The sequence below is a fragment of the Pseudophryne corroboree genome, chromosome 10, assembly GCF_028390025.1.
Source record: "Pseudophryne corroboree isolate aPseCor3 chromosome 10, aPseCor3.hap2, whole genome shotgun sequence".
NCBI classification, from domain to species: Eukaryota; Metazoa; Chordata; class Amphibia; order Anura; family Myobatrachidae; genus Pseudophryne; species Pseudophryne corroboree.
This window is the reverse complement of record NC_086453.1, coordinates 313,154,479-313,168,558: the sequence shown is the minus strand read 5'-3', so window position 1 is coordinate 313,168,558 and position 14,080 is coordinate 313,154,479. Positions and strand designations below refer to the sequence as shown.

Below are 14,080 nucleotides of genomic sequence, written 5' to 3'. Positions count from 1 at the left end.
GTTTCAAGACTTACCGCGGCGGCGTTTGACGGCATGGCGGTTGAACGCCGGATCCTAAAGGAAAAAGGCATGCCGGAAGAAGTCATTCCTACTTTGATTAAAGCAAGGAAGGAAGTAACCGTGCAACATTATCACCGAATTTGGCGAAAATATGTTGCGTGGTGCGAAGATCGGAGTGCTCCGACGGAGGAATTTCAACTGGGTCGATTCCTACATTTCCTGCAATCAGGATTGTCTATGGGTCTCAAATTGGGATCTATTAAGGTTCAAATTTCGGCCCTGTCGATTTTCTTTCAAAAAGAATTGGCTTCAGTCCCTGAAGTCCAGACCTTTGTTAAGGGAGTGCTGCATATACAGCCTCCTGTGGTGCCTCCAGTGGCACCGTGGGATCTCAATGTGGTTTTGGACTTCCTAAAATCTCATTGGTTTGAACCACTAAAGAAGGTGGATTTGAAATATCTCACATGGAAAGTGACCATGCTTCTAGCCCTGGCTTCGGCCAGGAGAGTGTCAGAACTGGCAGCTTTATCTTACAAAAGCCCATATCTGATTTTCCATTCGGACAGGGCAGAACTGCGGACTCGTCCGCATTTTCTCCCTAAGGTGGTGTCAGCATTTCATCTGAACCAGCCTATTGTAGTGCCTGCGGCTACAAGTGACTTGGAGGACTCAAAGTTGTAACTCAAAGTTACAGAGCATTAAAAATATATATTGCAAGGACAGCTGGAGTCAGAAAATCTGACTCGTTGTTTATATTGTATGCACCCAACAAGATGGGTGCTCCTGCGTCTAAGCAGACGATTGCTCGTTGGATCTGTAGCACAATCCAACTTGCACATTCTGTGGCAGGCCTGCCACAGCCTAAATCTGTAAAGGCCCACTCCACAAGGAAGGTGGGCTCATCTTGGGCGGCTGCCCGAGGGGTCTCGGCATTACAACTCTGCCGAGCAGCTACGTGGTCAGGGGAGAACACGTTTGTAAAATTTTACAAATTTGATACTCTGGCTAAGGAGGACCTGGAGTTCTCTCATTCGGTGCTGCAGAGTCATCCGCACTCTCCCGCCCGTTTGGGAGCTTTGGTATAATCCCCATGGTCCTTTCAGGAACCCCAGCATCCACTAGGACGATAGAGAAAATAAGATTTTACTTACCGATAAATCTATTTCTCGGAGTCCGTAGTGGATGCTGGGCGCCCATCCCAAGTGCGGATTATCTGCAATAATTGTACATAGTTATTGTTAACTAATTCGGGTTATTGTTGAAGGAAGCCATCTTTCAGAGGCTCCGCTGTTATCATACTGTTAACTGGGTTTAGATCACAAGTTGTACGGTGTGATTGGTGTGGCTGGTATGAGTCTTACCCGGGATTCAAAATCCTCCCTTATTGTGTACGCTCGTCCGGGCACAGTACCTAACTGGAGTCTGGAGGAGGGTCATAGGGGGAGGAGCCAGTGCACACCACCTGATCTGGAAAAGCTTTACTTTTTGTGCCCTGTCTCCTGCGGAGCCGCTATTCCCCATGGTCCTTTCAGGAACCCCAGCATCCACTACAGACTCTGAGAAATAGATTTATCGGTAAGTAAAATCTTATTTTATAGCGCTTTTGGTGTGTGCTGGCAAACTCTCCCTCTGTCTCCCCAAAGGGCTAAGGGGTCCTGTCTTCGATTAGAGCATTCCCTGTGTGGCTGCTGTGTGTCGGTACGTGTGTGTCGACATGTATGAGGACGATGTTGGTGTGGAGGCAGAGCAATTGCCGATGATGGTAATGTCACCCCCTAGGGAGTCGACACCGGAATGGATGGCTTTAGTTATGGAATTACGTGATAATGTCAGCACACTACAAAAGTCAGTTGACGAAATAAGACGCCCGGCAAACCAGTTAGTACCGGTTCGGGCGTCTCAGACACCGTCAGGGGCTGTAAAACGTCCTTTACCTCAGTCGACACGGGTACCGATACAGATGAATCTAGTGTCGACGGTGAAGAAACAAACGTATTTTCCAATAGGGCCACACGTGTTATGATCACGGCAATGAAGGAGGCGTTGCAGATCTCTGATACTGCTGGTACCTCAAAAAGGGGTATTATGTGGGGGGTGAAAAAACTACCTGTATTTTTCCCAGAATCAGAGGAATTGAATGATGTGTGTGATAAAGCGTGGGTTACCCCCGATAGAAAATTGCTAATTTCAAAGAAGTTATTGGCATTATACCCTTTCCCACCAGAGGTTAGGGCACGCTGGGAAACACCCCCTAGGGTGGATAAGGCGCTCACACGTTTATCAAAGCAAGTGGCGTTGCCGTCTCCTGATACGGCCGCCCTCAAGGATCCAGCAGATAGGAGGCTGGAAACTACACTGAAGAGTATATACGCACATACTGGTGTTATACTGCGACCGGCAATAGCCTCAGCCTGGATGTGCAGTGCTGGGGTAGTGTGGTTGGATTCTCTGACTGAAAATATTGAGACCCTGGATAGGGACAGTATTTTATTGACTCTAGAGCAATTAAAGGATGCTTTTCTTTATATGCGAGATGCTCAGAGGGATGTTTGTACTCTAGCATCAAGAGTAAGCGCGATGTCCATATCTGCCAGAAGAAGTTTATGGACGCGACAGTGGTCAGGTGATGCGGATTCCAAGAGGCATATGGAAGTATTGCCATATAAAGGAGAGGAATTGTTTGGGGTCGGTCTTTCGGACCTGGTGACCACGGCAACTGCCGGCAAATCCACCTTTTTACCTCAGACCCCTTCACAACAGAAAAAGACACCGTCTTTTCAGCCGCAGTCCTTTCGCTCCTATAAAAAGCGACCAAAAGGACAGTCTTATCTGCCGAGAGGCAGAGGAAAGGGTAAGAAAGGGCAGCACGCAGCCCCTGCCCAGGAACAGAAGCCCGCCCCGGCTTCTACAAAGCCATCAGCATGACGCTGGGGCTTTACAAGCGGACTCAGGAACGGTGGGGGGTCGACTCAAGATTTTCAGCAATCAATGGGCTCACTCACAAGTGGACCCGTGGGTCCTGCAGATAATATCTCAGGGTTACATGCTGGAGTTCGAAAGGTTTCCCCCTCGCCGGTTCCTAAAGTCTGCTTTACCAACGTCTCCCTCAGAAAGGACGTCGGTTTTGGAAGCCATTCACAAGCTGTATTCTCAGCAGGTGATAGTCAAGGTACCCCTCCTACAACAGGGAAAGGGGTATTATTCCACTCTATTTGTGGTACCGAAACCGGACGGTTCGGTAAGGCCTATTCTAAATCTGAAATCCTTGAACCTGTACATACAGAAATTCAAGTTCAAGATGGAGTCACTCAGGGCAGTGATAGCGAATCTGGAAGAAGGAGACTTCATGGTGTCCTTGGACATAAAAGATGCTTATCTACATGTCCCGATTTACCCCTCACACCAAGGGTATCTCAGGTTCGTGATACAAGACTGTCATTATCAGTTTCAAACGCTGCCGTTTGGTTTGTCCACGGCCCCTCGGGTCTTTACCAAGGTAATGACCGAAATGATGGTTCTTCTACGAAGAAAAGGCGTATTAATTATCCCTTACTTGGACGATCTCCTGATAAGGGCAAAGTCCAGAGAACAGCTGGAAGTCGGTGTGGCGCTAACACAAGTAGTGCTTCAGCAACACGGGTGGATTCTAAATCTTCCAAAATCTCAATTGACCCCGACAACGCATCTGCTGTTCCTGGGTATGATTCTGGACACGGTTCAGAAAAAGGTATTTCTCCCGGAAGAGAAAGCAAGGGAGTTATCCGAACTTGTCAGGAACCTCCTAAAACCAGGAACTGTGTCAGTACATCAATGCACAAGAGTCCTGGGAAAGATGGTGGCTTCGTACGAAGCGATTCCATTCGGCAGATTCCATGCACGGACATTTCAGTGGGATCTGCTGGACAAATGGTCCGGATCGCATCTACACATGCATCAGCGGATAACACTGTCACCGAGAACAAGGTTGTCTCTCCTGTGGTGGTTGCAGACTGCCCATCTGTTAGTGGGCCGCAGATTCGGCATACAGGACTGGGTCCTGGTGACTACGGATGCCAGCCTACGAGGTTGGGGAGCAGTCACAAAGGGAAGAAACTTCCAGGGCGTGTGGTCAAACCTGGAGACGTCTCTTCACATAAATATACTGGAGCTAAGAGCGATCTACAATGCTCTAAGTCTGGCAAAACCGCTGCTTCAGGGTCAGCCGGTGTTGATCCAGTCCGACAACATCACGGCAGTCGCCCACGTAAACCGACAAGGCGGCACGAGAAGCAGGAGTGCAATGGCAGAAGCTGCAAGGATTCTGCGCTGGGCGGAGAATCATGTCATAGCACTGTCAGCAGTGTTCATCCCGGGAGTGGACAACTGGGAAGCAGATTTCCTCAGCAGACACGACCTTCACCCGGGAGAGTGGGGACTTCATCCAGAAGTTTTCCACATGATTGTGAACCGTTGGGAAAAACCAAAGGTGGACATGATGGCGTCTCGCCTCAACAAAAAATTGGACAGGTATTGCGCCACGTCAAGAGACCCTCAGGCAATAGCTGTGGACGCTCTGGTAACACCGTGGGTGTACCAGTCAGTGTATGTGTTCCCTCCTCTGCCTCTCATACCAAAGGTACTGAGAATTATACGGAAAAGAGGAGTAAGAACAATACTGGTGGCTCCGGACTGGCCAAGAAGAACTTGGTATCCGGAACTTCAAGAGATGCTCACGGAGGATCCGTGGCCTCTACCTCTAAGAAGGGATCTGCTTCAGCAGGGACCTTGTATGTTCCAAGACTTACCGCGTCTGCATTTGACGGCATGGCGGTTGAACGCCGGATTCTAAAAGAAAAGGGCATTCCAGAGGAAGTTATTCCTACCTTGATTAAGGCTAGAAAGGAAGTGACTGTACAACATTATCACCACATTTGGCGGAAATATGTTGCGTGGTATGAGGCCAAGAAGGCTCCAACGGAAGAATTTCAATTGGGTCGATTCTTACATTTCCTGCAAGCAGGATTGTCTATGGGCCTAAAATTGGGGTCCATTAAAGTTCAAATTTCGGCCTTATCAATTTTCTTCCAGAAGGAATTGGCGTCAGTGCCTGAAGTACAAACTTTTGTCAAAGGTGTACTACATATACAACCCCCAATAGTGCCTCCAGTGGCACCGTGGGATTTGAACGTGGTTCTAAATTTTCTCAAATCTCATTGGTTTGAGCCGTTAAAATCGGTAGAATTAAAATACCTTACATGGAAGGTAACCATGCTGTTGGCCCTGGCTTCAGCCAGGAGAGTTTCAGAGTTGGCAGCTTTGTCATACAAGAGCCCATATCTGATATTCCATTCGGACAGGGCAGAATTGAGGACACGTCCTCAATTTCTCCCTAAGGTGGTTTCGGCATTTCACTTGAACCAGCCTATTGTGGTGCCTGCGGCTACTAGCGACTTGGAGGACTCCAAGTTACTGGACGTTGTCAGAGCATTAAAAATATATATTTCAAGGACAGCTGGAGTCAGAAAATCTGACTCGTTGTTTACATTGTATGCACCCAACAAGATGGGTGCTCCTGCGTCTAAACAGACGATTGCACGTTGGATCTGTAGCACAATCCAACTTGCACATTCTGTGGCAGGCGTGCCACAGCCTAAATCTGTAAAGGCCCACTCCACAAGGAAGGTGGGCTCATCTTGGGCGGCTGCCCGAGGGGTCTCGGCATTACAACTTTGCCGAGCAGCTACGTGGTCAGGGGAGAACACGTTTGTAAAATTTTACAAATTTGATACTCTGGCTAAAGAGGACCTGGAGTTTTCTCATTCGGTGCTGCAGAGTCATCCGCACTCTCCCGCCCGTTTGGGAGCTTTGGTATAATCCCCATGGTCCTGACGGAGTCCCCAGCATCCACTAGGACGTTAGAGAAAATAAGAATTTACTTACCGATAATTCTATTTCTCATAGTCCGTAGTGGATGCTGGGCGCCCATCCCAAGTGCGGATTGTCTGCAATGCTTGTACATAGTTATTGTTACAAAATCGGGTTATTACTGTTGTTGTGAGCCATCTTTTCAGAGGCTACTTCGTTTTGTTATCATACTGTTAACTGGGTTCAGATCACAAGTTGTACGGTGTGATTGGTGTGGCTGGTATGAGTCTTACCCGGGATTCAAGATCCTTCCTTATTGTGTACGCTCGTCCGGGCACAGTACCTAACTGAGGCTTGGAGGAGGGTCATGGGGGGAGGAGCCAGTACGCACCATGTGACCTAAAAGCTTTTTTAGATGTGCCCTGTCTCCTGCGGAGCCCGCTATTCCCCATGGTCCTGACGGAGTCCCCAGCATCCACTACGGACTATGAGAAATAGAATTATCGGTAAGTAAATTCTTATTTTTCTCTAACGTCCTAAGTGGATGCTGGGGACTCCGTAAGGACCATGGGGAATAGCGGCTCCGCAGGAGACTGGGCACATCTAAAGAAAGCTTTAGGACTATCTGGTGTGCACTGGCTCCTCCCCCTATGACCCTCCTCCAAGCCTCAGTTAGATCTCTGTGCCCGAACGAGAAGGGTGCACACTAGGGGCTCTCCTGAGCTTCTTAGTGAAAGTTTTAGTTTAGGTTTTTTATTTTCAGTGAGACCTGCTGGCAACAGGCTCACTGCATCGAGGGACTAAGGGGAGAAGAAGCGAACTCACCTGCGTGCAGAGTGGATTGGGCTTCTTAGGCTACTGGACATTAGCTCCAGAGGGACGATCACAGGCCCAGCTTGGATGGGTCCCAGAGCCGCGCCGCCGGCCCCCTTACAGAGCCAGAAGGCAGAAGAGGTCCGGAAAATCGGTGGCAGAAGACGTCCTGTCTTCAACAAGGTAGCGCACAGCACTGCAGCTGTGCGCCATTGCTCTCAGCACACTTCACACTCCGGTCACTGAGGGTGCAGGGCGCTGGGGGGGGCGCCCTGAGACGCAATAATAAACACCTTGGATGGCAAAAAAATGCATCACATATAGCTCCTGGGCTATATGGATGCATTTAACCCCTGCCAAAATACATAAAAAAAGGGTGATAGGCTCCGCCCCCTTCTCGGCGGCCTTATCTCCTCAGCACACTGGCGCCATTTTCCCTCACAGCTCCGTTGGAGGGAAGCTCCCTGGCTCTCCCCTGCAGTCACTACACTACAGAAAGGGTTAAAAAAGAGAGGGGGGCACAAATTAGGCGCAGTATATAAACTATACAGCAGCTATAAGGGGAAAAACACTTATATAAGGTTATCCCTGTGTATATATATATATATATATATATATATATATATATATATATATATATATATATATATATATATATATATATATATATATATATATATATATATATATATATATATATATATATATATATATATATATATATATAGCGCTCTGGTGTGTGCTGGCAAACTCTCCCTCTGTCTCCCCAAAGGGCTAGTGGGTCCTGTCCTCTATCAGAGCATTCCCTGTGTGTGTGCTGTATGTCGGTACTTCTGTGTCGACATGTAGGAGGAGAAAAATGATGTGGAGACGGAGCAGATTGCCTGTAATAGTGATGTCACCCCCTAGGGGGTCGACACCTGAGTGGATGAACTGTTGGAAGGAATTATGTGTCAGCTCTGTATAAAAGACAGTGGTTGACATGAGACAGCCGGCTACTCAGCTTGTGCCTGTCCAGACATCTCATAGGCCGTCAGGGGCTCTAAAGCGCCCGTTACCTCAGATGGCAGATATAGACGCCGACACGGATACTGACTCCAGTGTCGACGGTGAAGAGACAAATGTGACTTCCAGTAGGGCCACACGTTACATGATTGAGGCAATGAAAAATGTTTTACACATTTCTGATAATACGAGTACCACCAAAAAGGGGTATTATGTTCGGTGAGGAAAAACTACCTGTAGTTTTCCTGAATCTGAGAAATTAAATGAGGTGTGTGATGATGCGTAGGTTTCCCCCGATAACAACTGATAATTTCTAAAATGTTATTGGCATTATATCCTTTCCCGCCAGAGGTTAGGGTGCGTTGGGAAACACCCCCTAGGGTGGATAAAGCGCTCACACGCTTGTAAGGGTTCTATCCTCTCCTGAGATGGCCGCCCTTAAGGATCCTGCTGATAGAAAGCAGGAGGGTATCCTAAAATGTATTTACACACATACTGGTGTTATACTGCGACCAGCAATCGCCTCAGCCTGGATGTGCAGTGCTGGGTTGGCGTGGTCGGATTCCCTGACTATAAATATTGATACCCTATATAGGGACAGTATATTTTTGCCTATAGAGCATTTGAAAGATGCATTTCTATATATGCGTGATGCACAGCGGAATATTTGCCGACTGGCATCAAGTCTAAGTGCGTTGTCCATATCTACCAGTAGAGGGTTATGGACACGTCAGTGGTCAGGTGATGCGTATTCCAAACGGCATTTGGAAGTATTGCCTTATTAAGGGGAGGAGTTATTTGGGGTCGGTCTTTCAGACCTGGTGGCCACGGCAACAGCTGGGAAATCCACGTTTGTACCCCAGGTCGCCTCTCAACATGAGAAGACGCCGTATTATCAGGCGCAGTCTTTTCGTGGATAAGCGGGCAAAAGGTTACTCATTTCTGCCCCGTGACAGAGGGAGAGGAAAAAGGCTGCAGAAATCGGCCAGTTCCCAGGAACAGAAACCCTCTCTCGCCTCTGCCAAGCCCTCAGTATACGCTGGGGCTTTACAAGCAGAATCAGGCACGGTGGGGGGGCCCGTCTCAATGAATTTCAGCGCGCAGTGGGCTCACTCGCAAGTAGACCCCTGGATCCTTCAGGTGATATCTCAGGGGTACAAATTAGAATTCGAGACGTCTCCCCCTCGCCGTTTCCTAAAGTCGGCTTTACCGATGTCTCCTTCTGACAGGGAGACAGTTTTGGAAGCCATTCACAAGCTGTATTCCCAGCAGGTGATAATCAAGGTACCCCTCCTGCAACAGGGAACGGGGTATTATTCCACACTGTTGTGGTACCGAAGCCGGACGGCTCGGTGAGACCGATTCTAAATCTAAAATCTTTGAACACTTACATACAGAGGTTCAAATTCAAGATTGAGTCTCTCAGAGCAGTGATTGCGAACCTGGAAGAAGGGGACTACATGATGTCTCGGGACATCAAGGATGCTTACCTTCATGTCAAAATTTACCCTTCTCACCAAGGGTACCTCAGGTTTATGGTACAGAACTGTCACTATCAGTTCAGACGCTGCCGTATGGATGGTCCACGGCACCCCGGGTCTTTACCAAGGTAATGGCCGAAATGATGATATTCCTTCAAAGGAAGGGAATTTTAGTTATCCCTTACTTGGACGATTCCCTGATAAGGGTAAGATCCAGGGAACAGTTGGAGGTCGGTGTAGCACTATCTCAGGTAGTGTTGCTGCAGCACGGTTGGATTCTCAATATTCCAAAATCGCAGCTGGTTCCGACGACTTGTCTGCTGTTCCTAGGGATGATCCTGGACACAGTCCAGAAAAAGGTGTTTCTCCCGGAGGAGAAAGCCAGGGAGTTATCCAAGCTAGTCAGGAACCTCCTAAAACCGAGCCAAGTCTCAGTGCATCAATGCACAAGGGTTCTGGGTAAAATGGTGGCTTCCTACGAAGCAATCCCATTCGGCAGATTCCACGCAAGAACTTTCCAGTGGGACCTGCTGGACAAATGGTCCGGGTCGCATCTTCAGATGCATCAGCGGATAACCCTGTCACCAAGGACAAGGGTGTCCCTCCTGTGGTGGTTGCAGAGTGCTCGAGGCTGGGGAGCAGTCACACAGGGAAGGAATATCCAGGACTTATGGTCAAGCCTGGAGACATCACTTCACATAAATATCCTGAAGCTAAGGGACATTTACAATGCTCTAAGCTTAGCAAGACCTCTGCTTCAAGGTCAGCCGGTATTGATCCAGTCGGACAACATCACGGCAGTCACCCACGTAAACAGACAGGGTGGCACAAGAAGCAGGAGGGCAATGGCAGAAGCTGCAAGGATTCTTCGCTGGGCGGAAAATCATGTGATAGCACTGTCAGCAGTATTCATTCTGGGAGTGGACAACTGGGAAGCAGACTTCCTCAGCACGACCTCCACCCGGGAGAGTGGGGACTTCACCCAGAAGTCTTCCACATGATTATAAACCGTTGGGAAAAACTCGACAGGTATTGCGCCAGGTCCAGGGACCCTCAGGCAATAGCTGTAGACGCTCTGGTAACACCGTGGGTGTACCAGTCAGGGTATGTGTTCCCTCCTCTGCCTCTCATACCCAAGGTACTGAGATTGATAAGATGGAGAGGAGTAAGCTCTATATTCGTGGCTCCGGATTGGCCAAGAAGGATTTGGTAACCGGAACTTCAAGAGATGCTCACGGAGGATCCGTGGCCTCTACCTCTAAGAAGGGACCTGCTCCAGCAAGGACCCTGTCTGTTCCAAGACTTACCGCGGCTGCGTTTGACGGCATGGCGGTTGAACGCCGGATCCTGAAGGAAAAAAGGCATTCCGGATGAAGTCATCCCTATCCTGATCAAAGCCAGGAAGGATGTAACCGCAAAAACATTATCACCGCAATTGGCGAAAATATGTTGCGTGGTGCGAGGCCAGTAAGGCCCGACGGTGGAAATTCAACTGGGTTGATTCCTACATTTCCTGCAAACAGGAGTGTCTATGGGCCTGAAATTGGGGTCCATTAAGGTTCAAATTTCGGCCCTGTCAATTTTCTTCCAAAAAAGAACTAGCTTCAGTCCCTGAAGTTCAGACGTTTGTAAAAGGGGTACTGCATATACAGCCTCCTTTTGTGCCTCCAGTGGCACTTTGGGATCTCAATGTAGTTTTGGGTTCCAAAAGTCACATTGGTTTGAACCACTTAAATCTGTGGAGTTAAAATATCTCACATGGAAAGTGGTCATGCTGTTGGCCCTGGCCTGGGCCAGGCGCGTGTCAGAATTGGCGGCTTTATCCTGAAAAAGCCCTTATCTGATGTTCCATTCGGACAGGGCGGAATTGAGGACTCGTCCTCAGTTTCTCCCTAAGGTGGTTTCAGCGTTTCACCTGAACCAACCTATTTGTGGTGCCTGCGGCTACTAGGGACTTGGAGGACTCCAAGTTGCTAGACGTTGTCAGGGCCCTGAAAATATGTTTCCAGGAGGGCTGGAGTCAGGAAATCTGACTCGCTGTTTATCCTGTATGCACCCAACAAGCTGGGTGCTCCTGCTTCTAAGCAGACTATTGCTCGTTGGATTTGTAGTACAATTCAGCTTGCACATTCTGTGGCAGGCCTGCCACAGCCAAAAATCTGTAAATGCCCACTCCACAAGGAAGGTGGGCTCATCTTGGGCGGCTGCCCGAGGGGTCTCTGCTTTACAACTTTGCCGAGCAGCTACTTGGTCAGGAGCAAATGCGTTTGTAAAATTATACAAAATTGATATCCTGGCTGAGGAGGACCTGGAGTTCTCTCATTCGGTGCTGCAGAGTCATCCGCACTCTCCCGCCCGTTTGGGAGCTTTGGTATAATCCCCATGGTCCTTACGGAGTCCCCAGCATCCACTTAGGACGTTAGAGAAAATAAGAATTTACTTACCGATAATTCTATTTCTCATAGTCCGTAGTGGATGCTGGGCGCCCATCCCAAGTGCGGATTGTCTGCAATACTTGTACATAGTTATTGTTACAAAAATCGGGTTATTATTGTTGAGCCATCTTTCAGAGGCTCCTCTGTTATCATGCTGTTAACTGGGTTCAGATCACAGGTTATACGGTGTGATTGGTGTGGCTGGTATGAGTCTTACCCGGGATTCAAAATCCTTCCTTATTGTGTACGCTCGTCCGGGCACAGTATCCTAACTGAGGCTTGGAGGAGGGTCATAGGGGGAGGAGCCAGTGCACACCAGATAGTCCTAAAGCTTTCTTTAGATGTGCCCAGTCTCCTGCGGAGCCGCTATTCCCCATGGTCCTTACGGAGTCCCCAGCATCCACTACGGACTATGAGAAATAGAATTATCGGTAAGTTAATTCTTATTAGAACTTTGTGTCAGTGTTGACAACATGAGATCCTACTGCTACTTTTGCAAGAACTGTCTCGGTGGTTCTCAAACGTGGTCCTCAAGACACCCCAACGGTCCAGGTTTCAAGTATATTCAAGCTTGGTAACAGGTGGCTTAATTAGCACCTCGGTCAGTTTGATTTAACCATCTGTGCAGAGCCATGGATATACCTAAAACCTGGAACGTTGTGGTGCATTAAGACCAAAATTTCTGGCATTACTTGTGGTTTTATGTCAGTGTTCTTTGCTTGTAGACCTGGTGATGACTGGAAGAAGACCTTAAAGCTCCCTCCAAAAGATCTTCGAATCAAGACTTCGGTAATATATGGCTTCCTTCTGTTTCTAATGCCTACAAAGTAGAGATGTTGCTGATTTAGAGGAAAATTCCATTGCTTTTGCATACCCAATCTCCTGTCTAAAGTGACAAATGATATTCGGTTCTTTTGCCAACTGGGCGTGAGTAGCTGTGTGCTCTTTGCTGTGACCAAATAGTGTCTAGATGCTTAATGCAGATACAGCTGCCTAAGTCAGACTTTACGCACATCCTCATGTGGGCACCCGTGGCACTTGCACCTGATCGGAGCAACAATTGTGTAGCGTGCATGGGATATTCGAATGAGTGAGCTGTAGCGACGTATGTATCCTTTAAAGCCGTATTTGAGCAGGTATAGTGAGGGACCAAGATTTAGCCTTTTAGTGTATTCAGTTATCACTGACTGAGTGGGACAAGCTATTATTCTGAGCTACAAGTTTAAAAATTGTTTGCTCAAAAACTAATATGGACCCAAAATTATACTTGCGTCACCCCATTGGATTTTTTCTGCAGTGGGATACACTGGCTACCACAGGGAATAACATTGGGGTGTAAAGTAGGATCTTGATCCGAGGCACCAACAGGCTAAAAGCTTTGACTGTTCCCAGAATGCATAGCGCCACCTCCTCTATAACCCCGCCTCCGTGCACTGCTCAGTTTTGTAGTTTGTGCCTGCAGTGCAGGCAGGGCTGCTCCAAGTAGCCCTCAGAAGAGCTTTTTTAAATGAAAATTGATGAGTTCAAGGGCTGCAGCAGAGAACACTAAGTGCTAGATGTCAGTCGGACATCTCCTGCTGCAGCTCCATCTCCTCCCCCAGCGGCGCTGTATACTCCCGCGCCCTGGCTGTTAGGTACTTACAGCGGAGGCTCTGGTTTCAACATACAGGCGCACACACCACCGCAGTCTCCAGGATCGCGTGGACGCACTCTGAGGAGGTAAGAGGGTTCCCCAGGTGGGACCCGCTGGAAAAAGCGATCCGGCGTGGGAGGCGGGCCGCGCGTGCTGACGTGGACACTGGCAGTACAGGTACACCACTAGACCGCAAGGGCACAGGTTGGTTTTGGCAAAAAACGTTTGTTATATGGCCCACAGTACCCGGTGGTGAAGTCCAGCAAGGGGATAAGGCTCTGACCTGTAGCCCCTGCCCCAGGGCGCCATTTATATTAAATGTTCCCACCCTGGAGCTGCATCTCTCTCCCCCCTCACTCCCTGTCAGCGTTTGGGCGCCATTTTCACATGCTGAGCTGATACTGGGACTACTTGGGCAAATCCTCCTCTGTAAAGCCGCCTGCATGTCAGCGCTGTGCTTTTTACAAGACACTTAAGTATTCTACATGTCTGACACTGTTAGTTAAGGAAACTGCTTTTAGTCAGGGTTATGTAGTACGAGTTCCCTGTGATATACATCCAGTGTTTTACTGTGCATTGATATATCTATTGATTGTATAGCTGTACTTAGTATTACTTTGTATTGCTAGTCCAGTGCAGTTTTATTGCATGTCATAATTTCTCTATCGTCCTAGTGGATGCTGGGGTTCCTGAAAGGACCATGGGGAATAGCGGCTCCGCAGGAGACAGGGCACAAAAAGTAAAGCTTTTCCAGATCAGGTGGTGTGCACTGGCTCCTCCCTCCATGACCCTCCTCCAGACTCCAGTTAGATTTTTGTGCCCGGCCGAGAAGGGTGCAATTCTAGGTGGCTCTCATAAAGAGCTGCTTA

General features: G+C 48.4%; 1 protein-coding gene across 2 annotated transcripts in view; it reads left to right on the top strand.

The window, feature by feature from the left end:
• Nucleotides 1-14,080, top strand: part of DDX6 (DEAD-box helicase 6) — a 97,330-nt gene that overhangs the window by 41,360 nt on the left and 41,890 nt on the right. For both annotated transcript variants that reach the window (XM_063943486.1, XM_063943485.1), the window contains exon 3: nt 12,304-12,367. In XM_063943486.1, coding sequence (XP_063799556.1) covers nt 12,304-12,367 — 64 coding nt within the window. The remainder of the gene's footprint in view (nt 1-12,303; nt 12,368-14,080) is intronic.